Source organism: Lactuca virosa, chromosome 2 (genome assembly GCF_052849685.1).
Source record: "Lactuca virosa cultivar CGN04683 chromosome 2, Lactuca_virosa_CGN04683_v6, whole genome shotgun sequence".
Classification (NCBI taxonomy): domain Eukaryota; kingdom Viridiplantae; phylum Streptophyta; class Magnoliopsida; order Asterales; family Asteraceae; genus Lactuca; species Lactuca virosa.
In genome coordinates this window covers 301,009,280-301,029,677 of record NC_136427.1, presented here as the reverse complement: position 1 = coordinate 301,029,677, position 20,398 = coordinate 301,009,280, and the positions used below count along the sequence as shown (strand labels likewise).

At 36.1% G+C, this 20,398-nt stretch overlaps 3 protein-coding genes across 3 annotated transcripts; all 3 read left to right on the top strand.

The window, feature by feature from the left end:
• The first annotated feature begins 3,433 nt into the window (after window positions 1-3,433).
• PEX11B (peroxin 11B) lies at window positions 3,434-4,318 on the top strand. The gene has a single exon (XM_079081085.1). It carries the CDS (start codon window positions 3,491-3,493, stop codon window positions 4,169-4,171), a length of 681 nt encoding a protein of 226 aa, XP_078937211.1. The 5' UTR covers window positions 3,434-3,490; the 3' UTR covers window positions 4,172-4,318.
• Window positions 4,319-7,443: 3,125 nt separating this feature from the next.
• On the top strand, window positions 7,444-9,401 carry LOC145161538 (cell number regulator 6-like). The gene is made up of 5 exons (XM_079081084.1): window positions 7,444-7,616; window positions 7,709-7,813; window positions 8,271-8,385; window positions 8,588-8,853; window positions 8,966-9,401. The coding sequence occupies exons 2-5, from the start codon at window positions 7,709-7,711 to the stop codon at window positions 9,182-9,184; spliced, it is 705 nt and encodes a 234-aa protein (XP_078937210.1). The 5' UTR covers window positions 7,444-7,616; the 3' UTR covers window positions 9,185-9,401.
• Window positions 9,402-10,660: 1,259 nt separating this feature from the next.
• On the top strand, window positions 10,661-11,802 carry TIP5;1 (tonoplast intrinsic protein 5;1). The gene is made up of 3 exons (XM_079076256.1): window positions 10,661-10,860; window positions 10,929-11,182; window positions 11,293-11,802. Exons 1-3 carry the CDS (start codon window positions 10,737-10,739, stop codon window positions 11,680-11,682), a joined length of 768 nt encoding a protein of 255 aa, XP_078932382.1. The 5' UTR covers window positions 10,661-10,736; the 3' UTR covers window positions 11,683-11,802.
• The last annotated feature ends 8,596 nt before the right edge of the window (window positions 11,803-20,398 follow it).

Here is a 20,398-nt window from a genome sequence, read left to right as displayed (position 1 = left end):
CCTCGCTGTTAGCTGTAGTAGGACCTCGAGGTCTACGGGTGACAAATGTCATAACAGTTCCGACGCCTGAAGAACGTCGTTTCAGGCCAACTAGGTCATAGCATGGTTATAATAACTCACTTAGGGTATTCGAAAAACATAAGATTTACGCGGTGTTCTATCACTAAATCGTATTTATGACAACCTAAACTTGTGCATATTTTCATAAGTGCAGAAAACATGGATACAGTTCTAGTCTTAGGATAGCTAAGACTACATCTCAACTAGAGTTATAGGTTCCGGGTATAATTGCTGAGGGTATAAGTTGGAGTTATATAAGAGTCCAGTCACAAATCGACTTAGCATTGGTGGGTCCGCCCTATTTCCTGTTCATTGTTTGGTTGTGGTCCTAGGGCAGACCCATTATATTCGACAGTTTATTTAACTTTAATTTTATATAACTTATATACACTGGGTGATTATAGAAGGAATCTATGGATCTTCTAGAGTACATTATTTCCTAACATAGAAACTTCCATTTCACATCTCATAAAGAAAATATTGGATTTTCTGGAATCACACTCATTCTCTTTTACAAAGGAAAAACAATTTCTTCCTCAAATAAAAATCTTATGAACTCACCAACTTAATTGTTGACACTTTTCCAAAACTACTTGTATTCTCAGGAAATCAGTGAAACAGGAAATCAACAGCATTTTGAGGATGGGACGTTAAATCGTCAAACAGTTCATTTTGTCATCATAATGTAATTGATTTTGAACATGTAAACATATACTATGGTGTAACTTTTTCAATTATATTTATGATGGTTGTATTTACTTTGAGCACTATTATACTCGTTGTTGTGATACTATACATGAAGCCTTCCACCCCCGGACGTTTCCGCCATCCTTGGTTTGGGGGTGTGACAGTAATTGGGTTATTAATGGACCATCCAAGAATAATCATATGGATTATAATATGTTGTTGGGCTTTAGGGTAAGGGCCATATGATAGTTGGGCCCAATTTGGGAAATTGGGCCATATGTTGGGCTTTGACCCATTACTTGACTTTTGGGTCTTTTGGAGTGTGAGTTGGACCGTGGGCTTGGAACCCAATTATTAATTGGGTATTGTTTGATGTTGACAGTTCGGGAAGCTGTCAACCAACATCTGGAGTTTTTCTGCAGGACTTCAGCAATGCCAGGTGAGTTCTCCTCACTATATCAACAGGGTCTACGGCACCAAGGCCGACCCTTTATGATTGCATCCTGGTTATAGGATGTTGCTATGCTATGTAATCTGTTAGATACATATGATTATCTGTATATATGTTAGTGACCTGGTTAGGTCGGTATCCTAGTTATAGGATGTTGCTATGCTATGTAATCTGTTAGATACGTATGATTATCTGTATATATGTTAGTGACCTGGTTAGGTCGGTATCATGGTTATAGGATGTAGCTATGCTATGTGATCTGTTAGATCCGTATGATTATCTGTACATATGTTAGTGACCTGGTTAGGTCAGTATCCTGGGCATAGGATGATGCTATATTAGTGACCGGTTAGGTCGGTATCCTGGTTATAGGATGTTGCTATGCTATTTGATCTGTTAGATCGGTTGACTGTTATATATGTTAGCGTATGATATGTATGTGCACATGTTTGTTTGATTGGGGGTTTGGGTTGAGGCGGTCATGTTTTGTGCTGAAGGCCAACATACCCAAGGGTGGTCCGGATAGACTACAGACTCAGGAGGGTATGATAATCAGACCGAAGGCCCGACGAGAGGTCCGGATAGGCTGAAGGCCCTACGAGGCGGTCCAGACGTCCGAAGGCTCGGAGAGCGGTCCAGATAGACTGAAGGCCTGCGAGGCGGTCCAGTTAGGCTGAAGGCTCATTATGCATGTTGTTCTGTATTTGCTGATATGATATGAGTATGTTTATATGAGGTTGGTATTTTTGGGGAAACTCACTAAGCTTCGGGTTTACAGTTGTTGATTTTATTTTAGGTATTTCTGATGATCGCAGGAAGGCGAAGGCATGATCGTGCACCTCCTCATATTTTCATGATTGATTCTGGGGATACTTTGATGCTTAAACTATTTTGAAAACAAATTGTAATAACTTAATGGTTTTAAATGTTTTAAAAAGTTTTAATTGTCTTGAATTTTATGGGTGTGACAATTTAGTTGGCAAACAAACTTTTCTTTTGGTTTCACAATACCATTGTATATGTGGACGTGACCGGTGACATGGAGTCTATGTAGATTGGAAACGAGTTATCCCGATAAAAAACATATTCAATGGTATAAAAAAAATGTTTGATGGTCAATTTGATATAATTAAAAATGTAGTGATTTATTTAACACATAATAGATTAGGATAATGATTACTAATAGGAAATATGCTAAATAATATATTAGGATAACGATTAGACCCGAAGGTATGTATGAGAACAATCTTTCACTTTTTGTCTGTTACGTCAGCCTTTCCCTCACTCTTTTTTTCCTCGCCAAAACGCAGGAAATTATCACCTTTCACTACATTTTTTTATTCTTTTATTCTTTTAAAAAATATTTTTCGTACAAATATTATACTAATTTGTAGGAAATTAAAAACCATAAATTTTGATATATTTTTTAATAGGTATATAATTTTTTTTTTAAAAAAAATTTGACCAATCAAACAGGAGAGGGAATGTGGGGTCTCTTTCCCCATTCCCGCAGGGCCGATGTTGTGTTTTTATGCGCGGGAACACTTTCCGTTCTTCCTTCATGCTACGCACCATGCAATCTTACTAAGGATAATTTAATAAATTTATTATAATATATGAGTTTTTCTAACTTTATTTGAAATAATTTTTAAATTATGGTTTTATATAAAGTCTTAATTTGTATTTTTAAACTGTTTTTTGACTCAAATTTAAAAGATAAAACTAAATGCTCAGAAAAACTTTTAAAAACTTATGCCGACATGCCCTTTATATCTAGAAAGAGATTTCTCATTAATATATTTTAGCAACTCCTTGTTATATCCAGGCAGATGTATAACCTCCGATACCTAGTGTACATGTCATATAACAATATTGTTCCTAATTTAGGAAATTTGATTTTGACAAAAATAATTTCTTCTTATTTTTCAAATGATGACATGGTCTTGGTAGTGATTAGTGAAACAACTTTTAAGGCATTTTTTTCGTCAATTCTAACGCCGAAATCCGATAACGCATAAACGGAAACAAGAAAAATTGCAAAATACTTAAAATATCATTTACGAAACAATGGTACAATTTATTTACTTGGATTTTTTGTTTAATAATTTCGTAATATATGTAGACGACAAAATTTTCATTTCTAGGATAATATATCAAAAATAATATTGTCCATCCATAAATAAATTCATTTTATCCAAAACTACCCTTAACTTGTGGCTCTCCATGCCACCCTCACCATTATTTGTTTCCACAAATTACACACATTCTTACCCTTAGACCTCACCCCACACCATGAATGACAAAGTAGACAAGCTAGTGATCTTCCTGGCAAAAAGAGATGGGATTGACAAGCTTGTCAAAACCTTCCAATATGTATCTAAACTCCTTGTTTGGCACCTCGAAACCACCAATCCAAACGCAGCCCATCGAGCCAAACAGTGTGAGGTGGCATCAGGGTTGAGCCGGAAAGCCTTCAGAACTGGCCGGTTTCTCACGGGCTTCAACGCCCTTAGGAGAAACCCTGGCCCAACCCCGACTTACAGGGTTCTATCGGTCTTTGCAAACGCAGGGGAAATGGTCTATTTTTTCTTTGACCATTTCCTTTGGTTATCAAGGACCGGAGTTCTGGATGCAAATCTGGCTCGAAGAATGAGTTTTATATCAGCGTTTGGAGAATCGCTTGGGTACGTGTTTTTTTGTGTTATTGAATTTAGTATGATCAAAGAAGGGATTGAAGAAGAAAGAAGGATTCGAAGGAGTTTATTAGCAGAATCAAAGGAAAAAGGTGATGAAATTAAGAAGATTAAGGCTGATAGAGTGATGAGATTAATGGCTGTGGCTGCTAATTTGGCTGATTTGATCATTGGCTTAGCTGATATCGAGCCCAATCCATTTTGTAATCATGCTGTAACACTTGGGATTAGTGGGCTGGTGTCTGCATGGGCTGGATGGTATAGAAATTGGCCAACTTGAAGTAGGGGCAAAATTGAGTTATTTTGATAATCATGATTCATGCATCATAATTTATTATAAAATCTGCATTATTAGTTTGCTTGTTGTATATATGGCGAAAAAAATAGATAAAACTACGTTACTGAATTGAACAAAATAGTTTTCTTATGATGCTTATATTTTAGTTATATTTCTTATGATGCTTATATTTTAGTTATATTAGCTTTGATGGAACGGGTACGGTTTCAACCATTGAATGTCACATAACGACACACACTCTCCTTTGTGTGTGGCCTAGGCCGTGGATGGCTTCCCCGTCTCTCTCTCTCTCTCATGGACGTTTTACCTTAAATCATTTAATTTTACCACACTTAAAAATATCTTTTTTTTCTTTATAATACTACTTCTATCTTTCTAGAATTCAAAATCATGTCTTCTTCAAACATTCAAAACAACCAAAAAACACTTGCAAGAAACACATCAGCTCATTCATTTGATCGGCCAATTTACTCGTCATCTGTCTATCATTATTTAGTTTAAATTGAAATGTTTAAAAACAATTAAAAATAATAATTAACTCATACAATGGTTACCATTTTTAATGCGTGGCAAGAAAAAAAAATGGTAAAATTGAGGTAGCGTTGAGGTGAAGTTGATGTGACAAACAAAAAATATGATAAAAGTAATATCACTCCCTCCGGTCTTAGTATATTATTTTCTTTAATGGAATTAAGTTATTAAAGGATAATATTAACATACTTCCATCCAATTATGATTATCATAACTAGTCTTTTTTTTATTTCGTATGATGAATATGGAACGACTTCATAATTAAAAAACTCATATCACTCTAAAAAAGATTTGATTGAGTATATATGACAAAATTTTGGCAGTTATCTAACTTAATAAATTAAAAGCTTTTTGCCACACGTTCTTTTTCTTTTTCATTTTGAAACATGATTTTTTATGGTATTTTTCATTTACTTATTTTCCACTTGTCATTAATCTGTATTTTTCAATTATTTATAAATGTTACCTAATTAATATTTGTATATAATAAGAAAAAATTCCTTAGTTTAAGTTGATATAGACAAACAATATACCGTTTTAATGAACGCATTTCAATTTGACATCAAATTCATTGCATTCAAATAATTGCCCGTGTAGAATATATGGAATGTTGATTGTTATATCAATTTAATTTTAGTATGTCATCAAACATTGAATTTCGTTTTTCTTTTAAGAGATTATAACCTTTAAATATGGCTCACAACCCCTCAATTAGGCTTTGAACTCAACGCACCTACACCCTGCGTAACCAAAGTTATGCCCATCGTACGGTAATAAGTCCCCACATGCGCTTATCGATCTACGCCCCACGTAGATGCTCCATACTCAAAATTTAATTACAATTATTATTAATTTAAGATTGTACCTGGAACTACGTGCTAATATATATACTCCCTCCGTCCCAAAATAATAGTCCACAGACAAAAAACACACAGTTTAAGAAAACATTAATTACCATTAACTTTATTAAATAAAATAACAGTCTTATCATTCTCTTGCATTTAATTCTATGATAGTTGCATTTAAGTTTATGGTAATTTAACTAATAATGAGGGGTATTATGGTAAATGACATATTTATTTTTAGAAGTAGACAATTATTTTGGGACAAACCAAAAAGAAAACGTGGACTATTAATATGGGACGAAGGGAGTATAAAGTATTTTTATATTTTTAAAAAATAAGTTAGTTGTTTTGGATTTTTTTATATATAATTTTAATAAGTTTTATTGGAATAAAAAGAATCATAAGCTATATTTATTTAATAAAAAAATTATTTAGTTTGGATTGCTAATGAGCGTGAAAGTTTAAGTTTAGTTGGGTTCATTGGTGAAAAAAAGATAAATTAGTTGTTTAATAAATAGTTTGGTAGAATTTGATCGTGAATAAGCATAACGTAATGATATCTAAAATAAATATTCATAAAAACCATAAACTAAAAAAAATGAACAAAATTGAAAAAAAATCATTATTTAAAATATATAACAATTAAAAAAATAATAAAAAATATTTGTAGTCTTTAAAATTTAGCCTTCCTTTGTTTTAGACATTTGTCACTATACTTCTTCATTATTACACTTTTGGTTCCTTATTACAAAAGTTTGTGGTTTAGCCATAATATTTTCCATATTTTGGCAAATTTAGTCCCTTAATTCTCAAAAGCTTAAGGAATAGTAAAGTTCATTTGTCTTGGATATTTGCAACTAAAATTTTCGATTCTTACACTTTTGATCCCTTATTACAAAACTTTATGGTTTAAAATTTAGCCACAATATTTTCCACAGTTTGAAAAGTTTAGTCCATTTTGCTTTGTATTGTAAAAAAAACCATAGTGTTTTATATGTTACTAGTTATATATAATAAAAAGCAAGTGGTATATGGATAGTATACTTTTATGTCTTAGACTTTGACCATAATAGTTTTATATATTAATAGGTTTGGTACCTGTATAAAAAATAAATTATAAAAATTATCTCCATAATTTATAGAAAATGATCATGTGCACTTTTTTTATGTTTGAGTATTAAAATTTGACATCAATACTTTCGTATGTTGACATGTTTGGTCGCTATAATGAAAATAAATTACAAAAGTTCTCCAAGTAATTTACAGAAAATGTAAATATGTATTTTTTTTTATAAAAATTGTCCATGTGTTTAAATAATATAACTCTTTGGTCAATGTGTTTTAAAAAAAATTGTCCGTACGTAAAATAAAATTTTAAATTATGACCCCGCAAAACGGAAATAAGTAGACTCGCAACATGCATCCCTCACGAAGCGATGAAGGAAGAATTTCTAGTTAATAATAAAAAAAAAGTAAGAGCATATTTTTAATTTATCTAAAATTCGAAGTTGATTAAATAGATATTTCATTTTACCATATAAACATTTTTTTACAAAAATATATGGAATTTTAAAATTACTTTTTGCTTTTATTGTAGCAACGTTCCATTTCATTTTAGAAAATAAAAAAACGTTGAAAAAAATTGAAAAGAAAAATGTAAAAAGTTACATGAAAATTTGTGAATAAAAAGAAAAAAAAATATAAAGAAACAAAATATGAAATTTGTGAATAAAAAGAAAAAAGTATAAAGAAACAAAATATAAAAAAGTAAGTGTATTTTTTTTTTAATTTAATATCCCTTACAAAAATATATGGAATTTTAAAATTAATTTTGTTTAGCAACGTGCCATTTTTAGTATTATTACGTACAGTAAACTGGATTGTTACCACCCACAGAGGATTGGAGCTTCCTTGGACTTTTCTTTCACAAATCCTATTCCACCGTCTCTCTCGGAGTCCATCCGTTAAACCCTTCTCAGTTACGCCTACCGAAGATCGACGACATTTCTCAACTCAGGTTCTGATTTTCAGTAATTATCGAACCCAGTCAGGTGACTACTTGCCCTCCTCTCATCCGTGTATTATATGCTTATAATCCGAATTTGCTTTCACTAACTTGGAGTTTGCCGGCGCATTGCACCAGATGGCGGAATCCGAAATTCAATCGCGATATGTGAAGTTAAACAAAGATCAAGCGCCAGTCGATATCAATCCCGGAGAACTCAATCAGCCAATTGAAGTTCCTCAGGTTTCATTGCAATTTGTCTTTTGTACGCATCTCTGGTTGATGGATCCATTTAATAGTTCTTTAGGTTTAGTCAATTGACATCATGATTTGTGAATTTCAACGATCTATTAACGATATTGAAGACACTTAGTAAAATGATCACGAGTCACGACATTGGTTGATGTAGAATTCACTTACTTGCTTATAAAAACCCTAATTATCACACAGCGCGGACCAGAATTCAAGTTGCATTTGGACAATGCACTTTAATCCTTGGATATACAAATCTACCAGTTGATTGTGAGCCTATATACCTTTTGTTTGATCTTCTATTGTAATAGATCGATCATCGATAGTGCGATTGTTCCAAAGGAAAAAAAACACACAATGTAATAATTGAATTTTCAAAGAGCAGGTAGATTATTGTTTAATATTATTTTTGCATATAACTTGTTTCATCCTTTGACTTGATTTACAGATGAATGTTCGCAAATGCAATGAATGTGGGCAGGTTTTACCAGAGAGCTTCGAGCCTCCTGCTGTTGAACCTTGGTCAACTGGGATATTTGGTTGTGCTGAAGATACTGAAAGCTGTAAGTTTTACACTTTGAACCATACAACCATTATTCATATTTCTCTTCCATGGAATTTGGCCGGAATTGGAATTCAGTTCCATTCCAATCCCAGAAATGGAATTCACAAAATCACTAATAGTAATAGATAGATCTTAACAATTCCTAAAACATACTCAATTCTAGAATCTGACAATAATGTTTGTTTTGTGCATGCATGCAGGCTGGACAGGACTTTTTTGCCCATGTGTTCTGTTTGGACGCAACTATGAGAAGCTAAGAGAAGACATGCCTTGGACCACACCATGTGTTTGTCATGCAGTTTTTGTTGAGGGTGGCATGGCACTTGCTGCAGCAACAGCCGCATTTCATGGGATCGAACCCCAAACATCGGTTCTCATTTGTGAGGGGTTGCTTTTCACTTGGTGGGTCTGTGGTATATACACTGGAATTGTCAGACAAACATTACAAAAGAAATACCATCTCAAGGTGCTCACACTTCCTAACGTACTGGGCCACTGTGTATCTGCAGTGTGAGCCAGCTCAGGGGTTGCTGGAAAAATAACTATTTTTTTTGTTTTGTTTTGTTTTTGATATGCAGAACTCACCGTGTGATCCGTGTTTGGTGCACTGTTGCATGCATTGGTGCGCGTTATGTCAAGAACACAGGGAGATGAAGGGGCGGCTGTCTGATAATGCTGTCATGCCAATGACCATTGTGAATGCGCCACCTGTTCAAGTGATGGACACTGATGGAGAGAAGAAAGAGTCTGCTAATGGGCATGATCATCGTGCTCATTTGGAGATGCAAGCTTTGTGATGGATTTTTGGTAATTGGGTTGGGTGGAGTAGCAATGGTTAGGATGTGGTGATAAAATGATTGTTGATGGAAAAGCTTAGAGTTAAAGTAGTTAAGTAGTCATATACTCATATATATAGTACTTGAATCTACCTGGTAAGCTTGATGTTAAATGTTAATGGTAATTAAATGCCTTAGTGAATCATATATTATATATATAGTATAGTATTACTTGTTATTTTTTAAGAGTGCAGAAAAAGAAAAAGAAAAAGAAAAAAAGCAACATACATCTACTATCTTATCAATCTATGCAACATATATTTTTAATCATCTAATGGACCTTAAAATGGTAGAAGCTAACTAAAAATGTAACTTGCCTCTTTTACGATTTTAATTAGATGTCACGAAAAGATACAGTTGTGATGTTTAAAATGGTACTTTTTTTTTTTTTTTTACATAAAATGGTAAAAATAGTGGTTTATAATATAAAAAGATTAAAATGATGAAAAAGCTATGGTGTATGGATTAACAGCTAACCGTTTTTAAGCACTAAATGCAACAAATAGCTATTTACTTATATTTATTTGTGTTTTATGGAACATATTTTCACCTTTTCTATTACTTAGTTATACTTTTCTTTTTCTTCTATTATGGCAGTGTAATTTTGACATTGAAAATTTACACAATTATACCACTGAAAATTACTTTATGACTGACTGAGTAGAATTTTTTTTCAAAAGTAAAATTTTGTAGGAGCATTCACAATGAATATTTAATGGAAGAGTTGATTAAGAAGTATAGTGGGATTTCAAATTGAAATATAATGAATTTGATGTTAATTGACCATTGAACTATTAAATGAAAAAGTGCACACATTATTGATTATTTCACCTAAATAAATTCCATTGAATTTTTTAGATTTCAATGGATCGTAAAACTTGCATAATAAAATTGTATGAAAGAATGAAATGTTGATGTGGTGGTCCTTTAAACCTTATAGTGTGGAAAAGTAGGATGCAATGATAAATATATATAAACGGAAGTATGTTATTTTTCATTTTTTAATGCAAACATCATGATTTTTATAAATTACAAAATAAATGAAAATGACTTTGGAAAGAAAATGATTACATTTAAAAGCAAAATGAATATTATGTTTTATTGGTATAAAAAGGTCGGTCTTAACAAAAAATGCAATGCATGCATTTTAATAATCCTGTAAACTATGTGTATCAGATTTTGGTTATTCGATCATATGATATAATATAGCAATATCTTTTACGGACGTAAAAGATATTATTTTCTAACATTATTTTCTCAAACAAACCACATTATCAATTCATAGAAGAGGATAAAAGCCAAGCAAAAACAAGGGGGTAAATGAGTAATTTCATCAGTAACGCCACAACCATTCAAACCGCAAAGATCCATTGTAACCAATTATAGAAGTCCACGTGTAACTGGCGGTTAAATTTTGAAAACACGCCATTGAAACCTGTAAAAACTCCCCAACAGCGTCTTCACAACCATTTGCAACATTCATTTAAAACTGGCTGTTCTCTTTTCAACATCAATGGCGTCTCTGAAAACCAGATTGCAACACTCCTACACTCCCGCAGCACTGAGATCTTATCTCGCAGAGTTCCTGTCCACCTTTTTCTTCGTCTTCGCCGCTGTTGGCTCCGCTATGGCCTCAAGTATCTCTCTTTAAAACGGTTTTTCTTCTCAACTTCCGAGTTGTAATGGAATTTGCTTCATTTTGTAGGGAAGATGGCGCCGGAAGCCGCAATGATTTGTCCTTCTAGTCTGATAGCGTCAGCGATTGCAACTGCCTTTTCACTGTCAGTCGCGACTTATGTAGCCGTTAATATCTCCGGTGGCCACGTGAATCCGGCGGTGACGTTTGGAATGGCGGTGGGAGGACACATCACTATCCCGATGGCAATCTTCTACTGGATTTCTCAAATGCTTGGCTCTGTCATAGCCTGTGCTCTCTTAAAAGTCTTTACCGTTTCACCGGTACACTCAAAATTTGAATCTGCGCTCTTCATATCTTTAAATATTCAATTCCAGATCTAAACGTCTCTGAATTCATCGAAAACATTGTGTAAACCTGTATTTTCGTGTAGAATGTTCCGGTTCACGGGTTTATTCCATCAGAAATGACGGGATTTGGGGCATCGGTTCTGGAAGGTGTAATGACATTTGCGTTGGTGTACACCGTTTATGCTGCCGGAGACCCAAGGCGAGGTGCATTTGGGACGATCGGACCATTGGTAATTGGTTTGATAGCCGGAGCAAATGTATTGGCTTCCGGGCCATTTACAGGCGGGTCAATGAATCCGGCGCACTCATTCGGGGCTGCTTTTGTTGGTGGAACTTTCAAGAATCAAGCAGCTTATTGGATCGGACCTTTGCTTGGAGCAGCCATGGCGAGTGTTGTATATGACAATCTGGTGTTCCCTTCTGAGTCACCGGAGGATTCAGTCAGGGGAGTTACGGATAGGATTGTTGTTTAACTTGTTAATTACCATCTTAGCCCTCTTAATTACTTCTTACAACCAAACTGTGTGTGTATGTTATCTTAATGTTAATTTGTGTAGCAGTCAACTCCTTCATAATCATATGCTTGTTTTCGTTAATGCATGGCATGACATTATTGTGAATGTTTGTTTTGTGGTAAAAATATTTGAATATTTATTACAATTTGATATATCATTTAATAAAAGTATTTGTTTATTTTCATCAAATAAGTAAAACCTGTTCAACAAATACAATATATTGCAACAAAATAATGCTGCACTTCTTTTTGGAATAATCATCTTATTTCCCTTCCAATGTGATCGAATTGGTAATTCTACTCTGTGCTTTTATACAGTATATATCAACTTGAGAGTATAAGATATTTGTTACATCAAAAACTGTTTTTTTTTTTCCCTTCTTTTAAAACGAGGGATATACTTGAGTCTTAAAGGACCATTAATGTCCATCCACAGATAAAGAACACGTATCAGCCTACTGATCCATTGTTAAACCCAAAAAGAGTGATAAGAAGGCCCATTAACCTATCAAGATTTAGAGGTGCACAATTACATTTTTAAGAGCAATATGGATTGGTTTTTAACCGGTTCTGTTTCTTAAGGTATATATAAAGCTGCCTTTCTTTCAAACTGATTGTTTTTTTTTTTTTTTTTTTTTTTACCATATTGGTTAATAACTGGTTTCAATTATCCAACACTAATTTGGGTTCCAACATTTGGGATAACTTCTATGAAATTGTAACACCCGATTCAAAGTATTTTTCATTTTGACCCTTTGTGTGTAAGTAGTTTGCAAATTTGGTCACTAGGGACATTATTGTAATGTTTGGGAAGGGGGAGTGTACATGGGCGTACGTAATCAGGGGTCAACCCCTAATTTTAGGGTTTGGATCCTATTTAAGCAACCTTGTGCCCAAGGCTTTCTCCTAAACCAGCCTCCTTAACCTCTTTTGAGTCCCATTTCGAAACCCTAACCCATTTCAAGAGAGAGAGAGAGAGTTGACATTTGTGTGTGTTTGGTGTATCTCCAAGAAGAAGAAGCTTGGTGGAGAAGCATTGATTAAGGAGGAGCTTATAGATCCAGAGTTCATTCATCATTTCCAGCTTCATAAAGGTATAAGGCTTTGGTCACTTTTTAGTCCCATGAATGAGATCTAGTGGGAATTTACCACTCCAGAAGTTATGAGTTGCTCATCTTGATGTTTCTGAGATCCCTAGTACATAAAGTTAGCATCTTGATGGTTGAGAATCAACAATGCATGGGTATATGTCCATTTGGTGGAAGTAGGATGCTAAATCTAAGGTTTGGGTCCATTTGAGTCAAGCAAAGGCATCAAGTTAGTGACTTTATGGATTAAGAAGTTCCCCAAAGTTTGGATCGGAAATATGGACACTTAGTCTTAAGCATTAAGTGTTTAATGAACAAATGGCTTAATGGGGGCGTACGCCGGGCATACGCAAGCGTACGCGTCTGGATCCCCGATCTGGCGTAGTGACCTAGTACGTCAGGCGTACTAGTGGTACGCTTAGCGTACTCTAGCTGGACTCGAGCATTTGATGTTTGGGCCGCCATTGGACTTTAGGGTTTTGAGCCCTTGTTAATCCACCAGTTTTCCTGTGTTGGGCCATTGTTAGGCCTTGAGCTTTCATGGATTTGGGCCCATATTGGGCCTTAAATGTCTTCTAGGATTTGGTCAATTATTAGGCTTTTGTCACGGATTTTAGGCCAATTAAGGGGAGGGTAAAATGGTCTTTACCCTTGGAGTCGAGATTAGTTGATTAAAGTCCCGATTATGGTTTATGACCCGAATATTAATTGGGATTTTATATGATTGGTTTGTGCGGGGATTCTCCGGTTCAACAGCCCGAGCATCTATTTGATTGTCGGCAGACTAAGGTGAGTTTGCTCACTATACTGTAGGACACTAGGGAGGGACCTATTGTTGAGAATAGTGAATTACTATTCTCATTAATAGCATTTAACCAACCAGGCAACCATATGCTTCGACCCGCATTGAATGTCAGGCCATTCGTTGAAGATAAAAGTATATCGAACCCATATGAAGTTTTACCATGAGCAGATTGTATCCATTGAGCAAACATAGGTTCGATTAAGATTTGCTTCTCCGGAGTACCAAAGGCAAGCATGACATCATTATGAATATAAAGTCCCAAGGTATGGAAACACAAAAAGAGGCTGGCCCAACTTAAATGAGATATGATAGCTTCTTTATGTTCTAACGTTCGTGCCAATACATTATCCTCATTATGTTCCGGATTGTAATCCCTAATAAAAAATATAGCTCATGTGTTTGTAGTCTTTGTGACTCATGTTGTATGCATGTGTGCCTGTTTGTTACATGTATGTGGGGGTGAAATAGACCCGATATAGCCTTATGTTGACATATGAGTTGAAATAGACTCGGGGGTGAACTAGACCCTGTCAACCTTGGGCTGACATATTGATGGGTTTTAGATAAACAAATAAACTAGAAAACAATTCCTAAGTTCACATGCAACCTACTTTGGATCTATGTTTTAACTATTGAACATACAACTTTGAATTGCAAAACAGGAACCCTAGAGGAGGAGGCTATTTTCGAAAATAGTAAACTAGGGTTTAGGAGTTACATACCTTTCAATTGTTATAGCAAACAATTGATAATTCCCTTGATCTTGATCTTGATCTTCTTGGAAGCTAAGCACCACAAGTGTAATGCCTTTAATGGAATCACACCCAAGAACTAGCAAGAAGGAAAGTAGAAGAAGAGAGAGGGGAGGGAGTATGCAATTTCGGCCAGGGTTTCTTCCAAAGAACAGAGTGGCTTAAAATGTGAGCCAGGAGGCTCCTTAAATAGCTTAGGGATCTAGGGTTTAGGGAAAACCCTAATTATCCTTTGCTTTGGGCCTAAGCAAAACCCAAGGGCCTTATCTGGACCCCTTGGACGAAATCTCTAGGGTTTCCCCTATGGATTTCGTCCACCTCCTTCCAAGGGGGTTCTGGATCCTTCCACTCAACTATTAGTTAATTGCAAACTAGTCCATGCACTTTATAATTAATTCTTTTAACCCCAAAATTAATTCTGATTAATTTATGGCTAACTATTAATTAAACATAATGATTTCTAATTAATATATTAATCTTTTAACATATTAATAAATCATTTATATATATATATATATATATATATATTAATTTATTAATCTTATAAATTAATATCTCTCCTTTCATAATTTCCTTGTCTAGTTGCTAGGTTGAGGACAACCCAAAAGGACTGTGCTGCTATCAATTCAAGTACATACCAATTATAGTTATGGTCTTAGACACCTAATCCAACAGTCTCCCACTTGGATAAGTCTGTAACTATAATTGCTAGTATGCCTTCTAAATTTGACCAGCAAATTGTAGCTTCCAAAAGCTGCTGCCGAACTCTGACCCAGTCAGTTACATGTCCTAAGATAAGTGATCATATAATCCTTCGTTCTGCTAGATATCCCTAGACATAAGACATGGAATGTAATCAATCTCTTTGTCTAGGATCTATGTTTCCCGGTTTCTGATTTGTGATGATGTAGGACTTCTAATTGAACACATCAATTTAGTCCTGGCTGGGCCCAGCACATAAGTCAACACCAAATCATCGAGGGGCCCACAGATATGGCTTTTCCGGTTAGGGCAAAAGGAACGAATAAACGTTGACTCATATGCTTGTATCTTTTACTCATCAAATTATACATGACAATACGTTTTATAACACCAAGTTACTGATGCGGTTTCGTATCATCAATGTATAACCGACTTTGTAAATTACAACTCATATATCTTCGTTTCAAGATTATAAGATATTATCGTCTCAGTATTACTCGTGATGAATTCCATGAAGTGACACTCTGAACGAGGGTTTATCCAATACTCAAATCTCAATTTCTGAGTACTCATGAACGTTGCAGCAATTCTATTGCCATGTCTATCCTTTAGACAATCTACAATCCAGTTCATGACAGTCTTGATTCACTACTTACTTCCAAAAGTACGAGCGACTGTGGAGTTTGAATAATCTTATTATTCGGGAAGTAAAACATGCAAAATATGAAACACAATAATAAACAATCGACAAAGGCAGTAACCAAACTTATAAATAATACTTTATTATTTAATCACCAAAAGTCAATTACATTTACTTTGTTACAAGTTTCAGAACAAAACTAATCTAACTACTAAAACTAATATCATCTTTCAGTCCTATGCTCCGAGCATGCTGAATATGCTTTGCCCTACTCATACCCTTTGTGAGGGGATCTGCTGGGTTATCTTCATATGACACCCTCTTTACTATAAGATGGCCTTCTTCTACTCTATGTCTGATGAAATGGTACTTTCTGTCGATATGTCTGGTTTTACCATGATCTCTCGGTTCCTTTGTCAAGGCAACCGCTCCTTCATTATCGCAGAACAGTTCCATAGGCTCCTGGATGGTTGGAACAACTCTGAGATCTCCGATGAAGTTCCTCAACCAAGTTGCTTCTTTCGACGCTTCACTCGCTGCTATGTACTCTGATTCACAAGTAGAATCAGCCACCGTATCTTGCTTGGAACTTTTCCAAGTAACTGCTCCTCCATTCAGTAGAAATACCCAGCCTGATTGAGAACGGAAGTTATCTCTATCCGTCTGAAAGCTGGCATCACTGTAACCATCTACTCTCAAAGTATCATTGCCACCAAGTACAAGGACCCAGTCCTTTGTCCTTCGCAAATACTTGAGTATATTCTTTACTGCTATCCAATGAGCTCTACCCGGGTTTCCCTGATAGCGACTGACCATGCTCAAAGCAAATGCCACATCAGGGCGAGTACATGTTATAGCGTACATGATTGATCCGACAGCGGAAGCATAAGGTACACGACTCATGTCATCTATTTCAACATCTGTACTCGGGCATTGAGTCTTACTTAATTTGGTATTGCTCTGGATGGGTAGCTCTCCCTTCTTGGAATTTTCCATACTAAACCTCTTTAGTACCTTATCCAAGTATGTGCTCTGACTAAGTCCAATTAGTCTCTTCTTTCTATCTCTCAATATTCTAATCCCAAGAATATAGGCAGCTTCTCCAAGGTCTTTCATGGCAAAACACTTTCCAAGCCAAGACTTAACATCTCTCAAGGTTGGAACGTCGTTACCAATGAGTAATATGTCATCGACATATAACACCAGAAAAGTTACTATACTCCCACTAGCCTTGATATACACACAAAACTCATCTTCACTTCTAGAGAAGCCAAACTCTTTGACTTTCTCATGGAAGCAAAGATTCCAGCTGCGAGATGCCTGTTTCAATCCATAAATGGATTTCTCAAGCTTGCACACTCTATTGGGAAACTTTGCATCAACAAAACCCTCTGGCTGATTCATGTAAACATCCTCACCCAACTTCCCGTTAAGGAAAGCAGTCTTGACATCCATCTGCTAGATTTCATAGTCATGAAAGGCAGCTATGGCGAGCAATATCCTAATAGATTTAATCTTAGCTACTGGCGAAAAGGTCTCATCATAGTCAACCCCTGGGGTTTGAGTGAAACCTTTTGCAACCAGTCGAGCCTTGAATATATGCACATTCCCATCCATGTCTGTCTTCTTCTTGAAGATCCATTTGCACCCAACTGTCTTACGACCTGGTGCACTATCAACCAAATTCCAAACTTGGTTGTCATACATGGACTTAATCTCGCTGTCCATTGCCTCTTTCCACTTGGAAGCCTCTGGGCCTGCCATTGCTTCCTTATAAGAGACTGGTTCATCTAAGTTTACCAGTGTTCTGTCACTTATGAATGTGTCACCATCTGAAGTAATATGAAAACCATACAACTCAGGTGGCACACTCACCCTAGTGGACCTTCGAAGAGGTAATGAGTTATCAACTGGTTCAACAGGAACTGTTTCCTCTGGTTGAGTGCTAGTGTCATCTAAGGTTCCTTCATTGGCTGACTCTTGAATTTCTTCAAGGTCAATGGTGCTCCCACTGTCCTCTTTGAATATGAGCTCTCTTTCCAGAAAGACTCCTCTTCGTGCTACGAAGACCACGTTTTCACTAGGCCTGTAGAACAAATATCCAAAAGACTGCTTTGGGTAACCAATGAAAACACATTTCTCACTTCTAGCTGCTAGCTTGTCGTGAGTCTCTCGTCTTACGAAAACTTCACAACCCCAGACTTTAATATGTGCTAACGAGGGAACTTTCCCCGTCCACATTTCGTGAGGTGTTTTGGAAACCTTCTTTGTAGGGACAAGATTGAGGATGTGGGCGGCTGTCTCTAAGGCATACCCCCAGAAGTGAATAGGAAGCGAAGCACGACTCATCATAGAACGAACCATGTCCAACAAGGTTCGATTACGCCTCTCAGCTACACCATTTAACTGTGGTGTCCTAGGAGGAGTCAATTGTGAGACTATCCCACATTCTTTCAGATAGTCGTAGAACTCGATACTAAGATACTCCCCGCCTCTATCGGATCTAAGTATCTTTATCTTTCTGCCCAATTGATTTTCGACCTCATGCTTAAACTCTTTGAACTTTTCAAAGGTTTCTGACTTATGTTTGATCAAGTAGATATAACCATATCTGCTATAATCGTCAGTGAAAGTCACATAGAATCGATTAGCATCCCTTGTGATTGATCTGAAGGGCCCACACACATCTGTGTGTATGAGATCCAACAGACCTTCACCTCTTTCACAAGACCCTGTGAATGGTGATTTTGTCATCTTTCCCAAAAGACAAGATTCACACATATCATCTGATTTTAGGTCAAATGATTCCAACACTCCATCCTTTTGGAGTTGGGCTATGCGTTTCTTGTTAATGTGTCCAAGACGACAATGCCACAAGCATGCCTTGTCTACACTATTAGACAAGTCAATATTAAGTACACTATTTCCTAAGCTATCAACACAAGTCACTGTTTCATACACACCATCACAAGGTAAAGCTTCAAACATAAAAACACCATTCTTATAAACAGAAATTGAACCATTCAAATCATTAAAAGAATATTTAAAACCTTGTCTGAACAATGCATGAAATGAAATAATGTTTCTCGTCATCTCAGACGAATAGCAACAATTTATCAAATCTAATCTAACATCATTACTAAGCAAAAGCTGATAAACTCCGATCTTGGTTACTGGTGAAGACTTTCTGTTTCCCATGATCAAGTTTATCCTTCCTCGCTCTATCTCCTCACTTTCCTTTAGCCCCTGCATATCAGAACAGATATGAAAACCACATCCTGTATCAAGGACCCATGAACGAGAAGATAATGAGTTATTAGCAGAAATAGTGTAAATACCTGCCGAAGATGGCTTCACTTTGCCATCCTTGATATCTTGCAGATATTGTGGGCAAGATCTCTTCCAATGCCCCTTTTGATTGCAGTAAAAGCAAACGGCCTCTTTTGGATCAGAAACATGGGGAGTGGAACCATTGGGCTTAGCCTTTGGGCCATTGCTAGATGACCCAGCTTGAGCCTTGCTCTTCCAATTTTGCTTGGGAGGACCTTTCCTCTTTTTCCCCTTTCCCTGTCCAATAGCCAAGACAGGGGCACTTTCAGGTGTGGAGGGTATACTTTTACCCTTCATCCCTGCTTCAGCTGTCTGCAACAAGTTGTGCAATTGGGCCAAAGTCTGCTCAGTATTGTTCAAATGGTAAGTTAGAATAAACTGACCATAACAATCAGGTAGTGAGTTCAAGACCATGTCAATGGCCAATTCCTCATCAAAGTGAATGTTGAGCTTGACCAAACGCTCTATGTAGCGTTGCATTCTTTGCACATGTGACACAACCGATTCCCCTTCTTTCATCTTGCAAGCCATGAGTGACTTGACTACTTCAAACTTTTCTTGACGAGCTCGCTTATGGTACTTTTCCATAAGGTCCTTGTTCATCTCGAAAGGCCAGTAGTCCTCATAGTACCTTTGCAGTTCTGGGGACATGGTTGCCACCATGATGCACGCCACTTTGGTAGCATCATCGTAATGTTTCTTGTAGGCAGCAAGATCTTCAGGAGTAGCTTCAGACTCATCAAGCTCTTTGAGCTCCTTTTCAAGAACATATTCTTTGTTCTCAAAACGAAGTGCCATCTTGATGTTGCGCATCCAATCGTTATAGTTTGAGCCATCCATAACGACTTTGGAGCAGATATTGAGCAAAGAGAAGTTTTGGTTGGAGGAGGATGAAGCAGAAGTGTTTCCAGGAGTAGACATCTGAAAAGAAAGAAAGTTTTAGTTAGATTTCAAGATACCTCAATATAATAACCCAAAGATAAAATATCAAGGTTAGGATCCAACTATGAAGATTCACAACTTAGAAATGGGATGCCGAGATCCAAGTGTAAATTTCATAAAGGTAGGTGAATGACGATTCACCAATTCCACCATTAGACGAAACAAACGAAGTGAAATTCCTAATTCTTTTGAGATACATTGAAACTATTCAATGACATGTTTTAATCTCAGATTATGCTCTTCTATTTGTGACTGGGATGCCGAGGATCAAAAACAAGATGTGAATAACCATGCAAATGTGCTTGGTAACCTCATTGTCTTTATCATTAACTATTGATGTGCTGGTAAACCACACACGCTCCATCAAAATGACAATTATGAGATACCCATTACTACTCTTTATTAGTGCCTTTTAG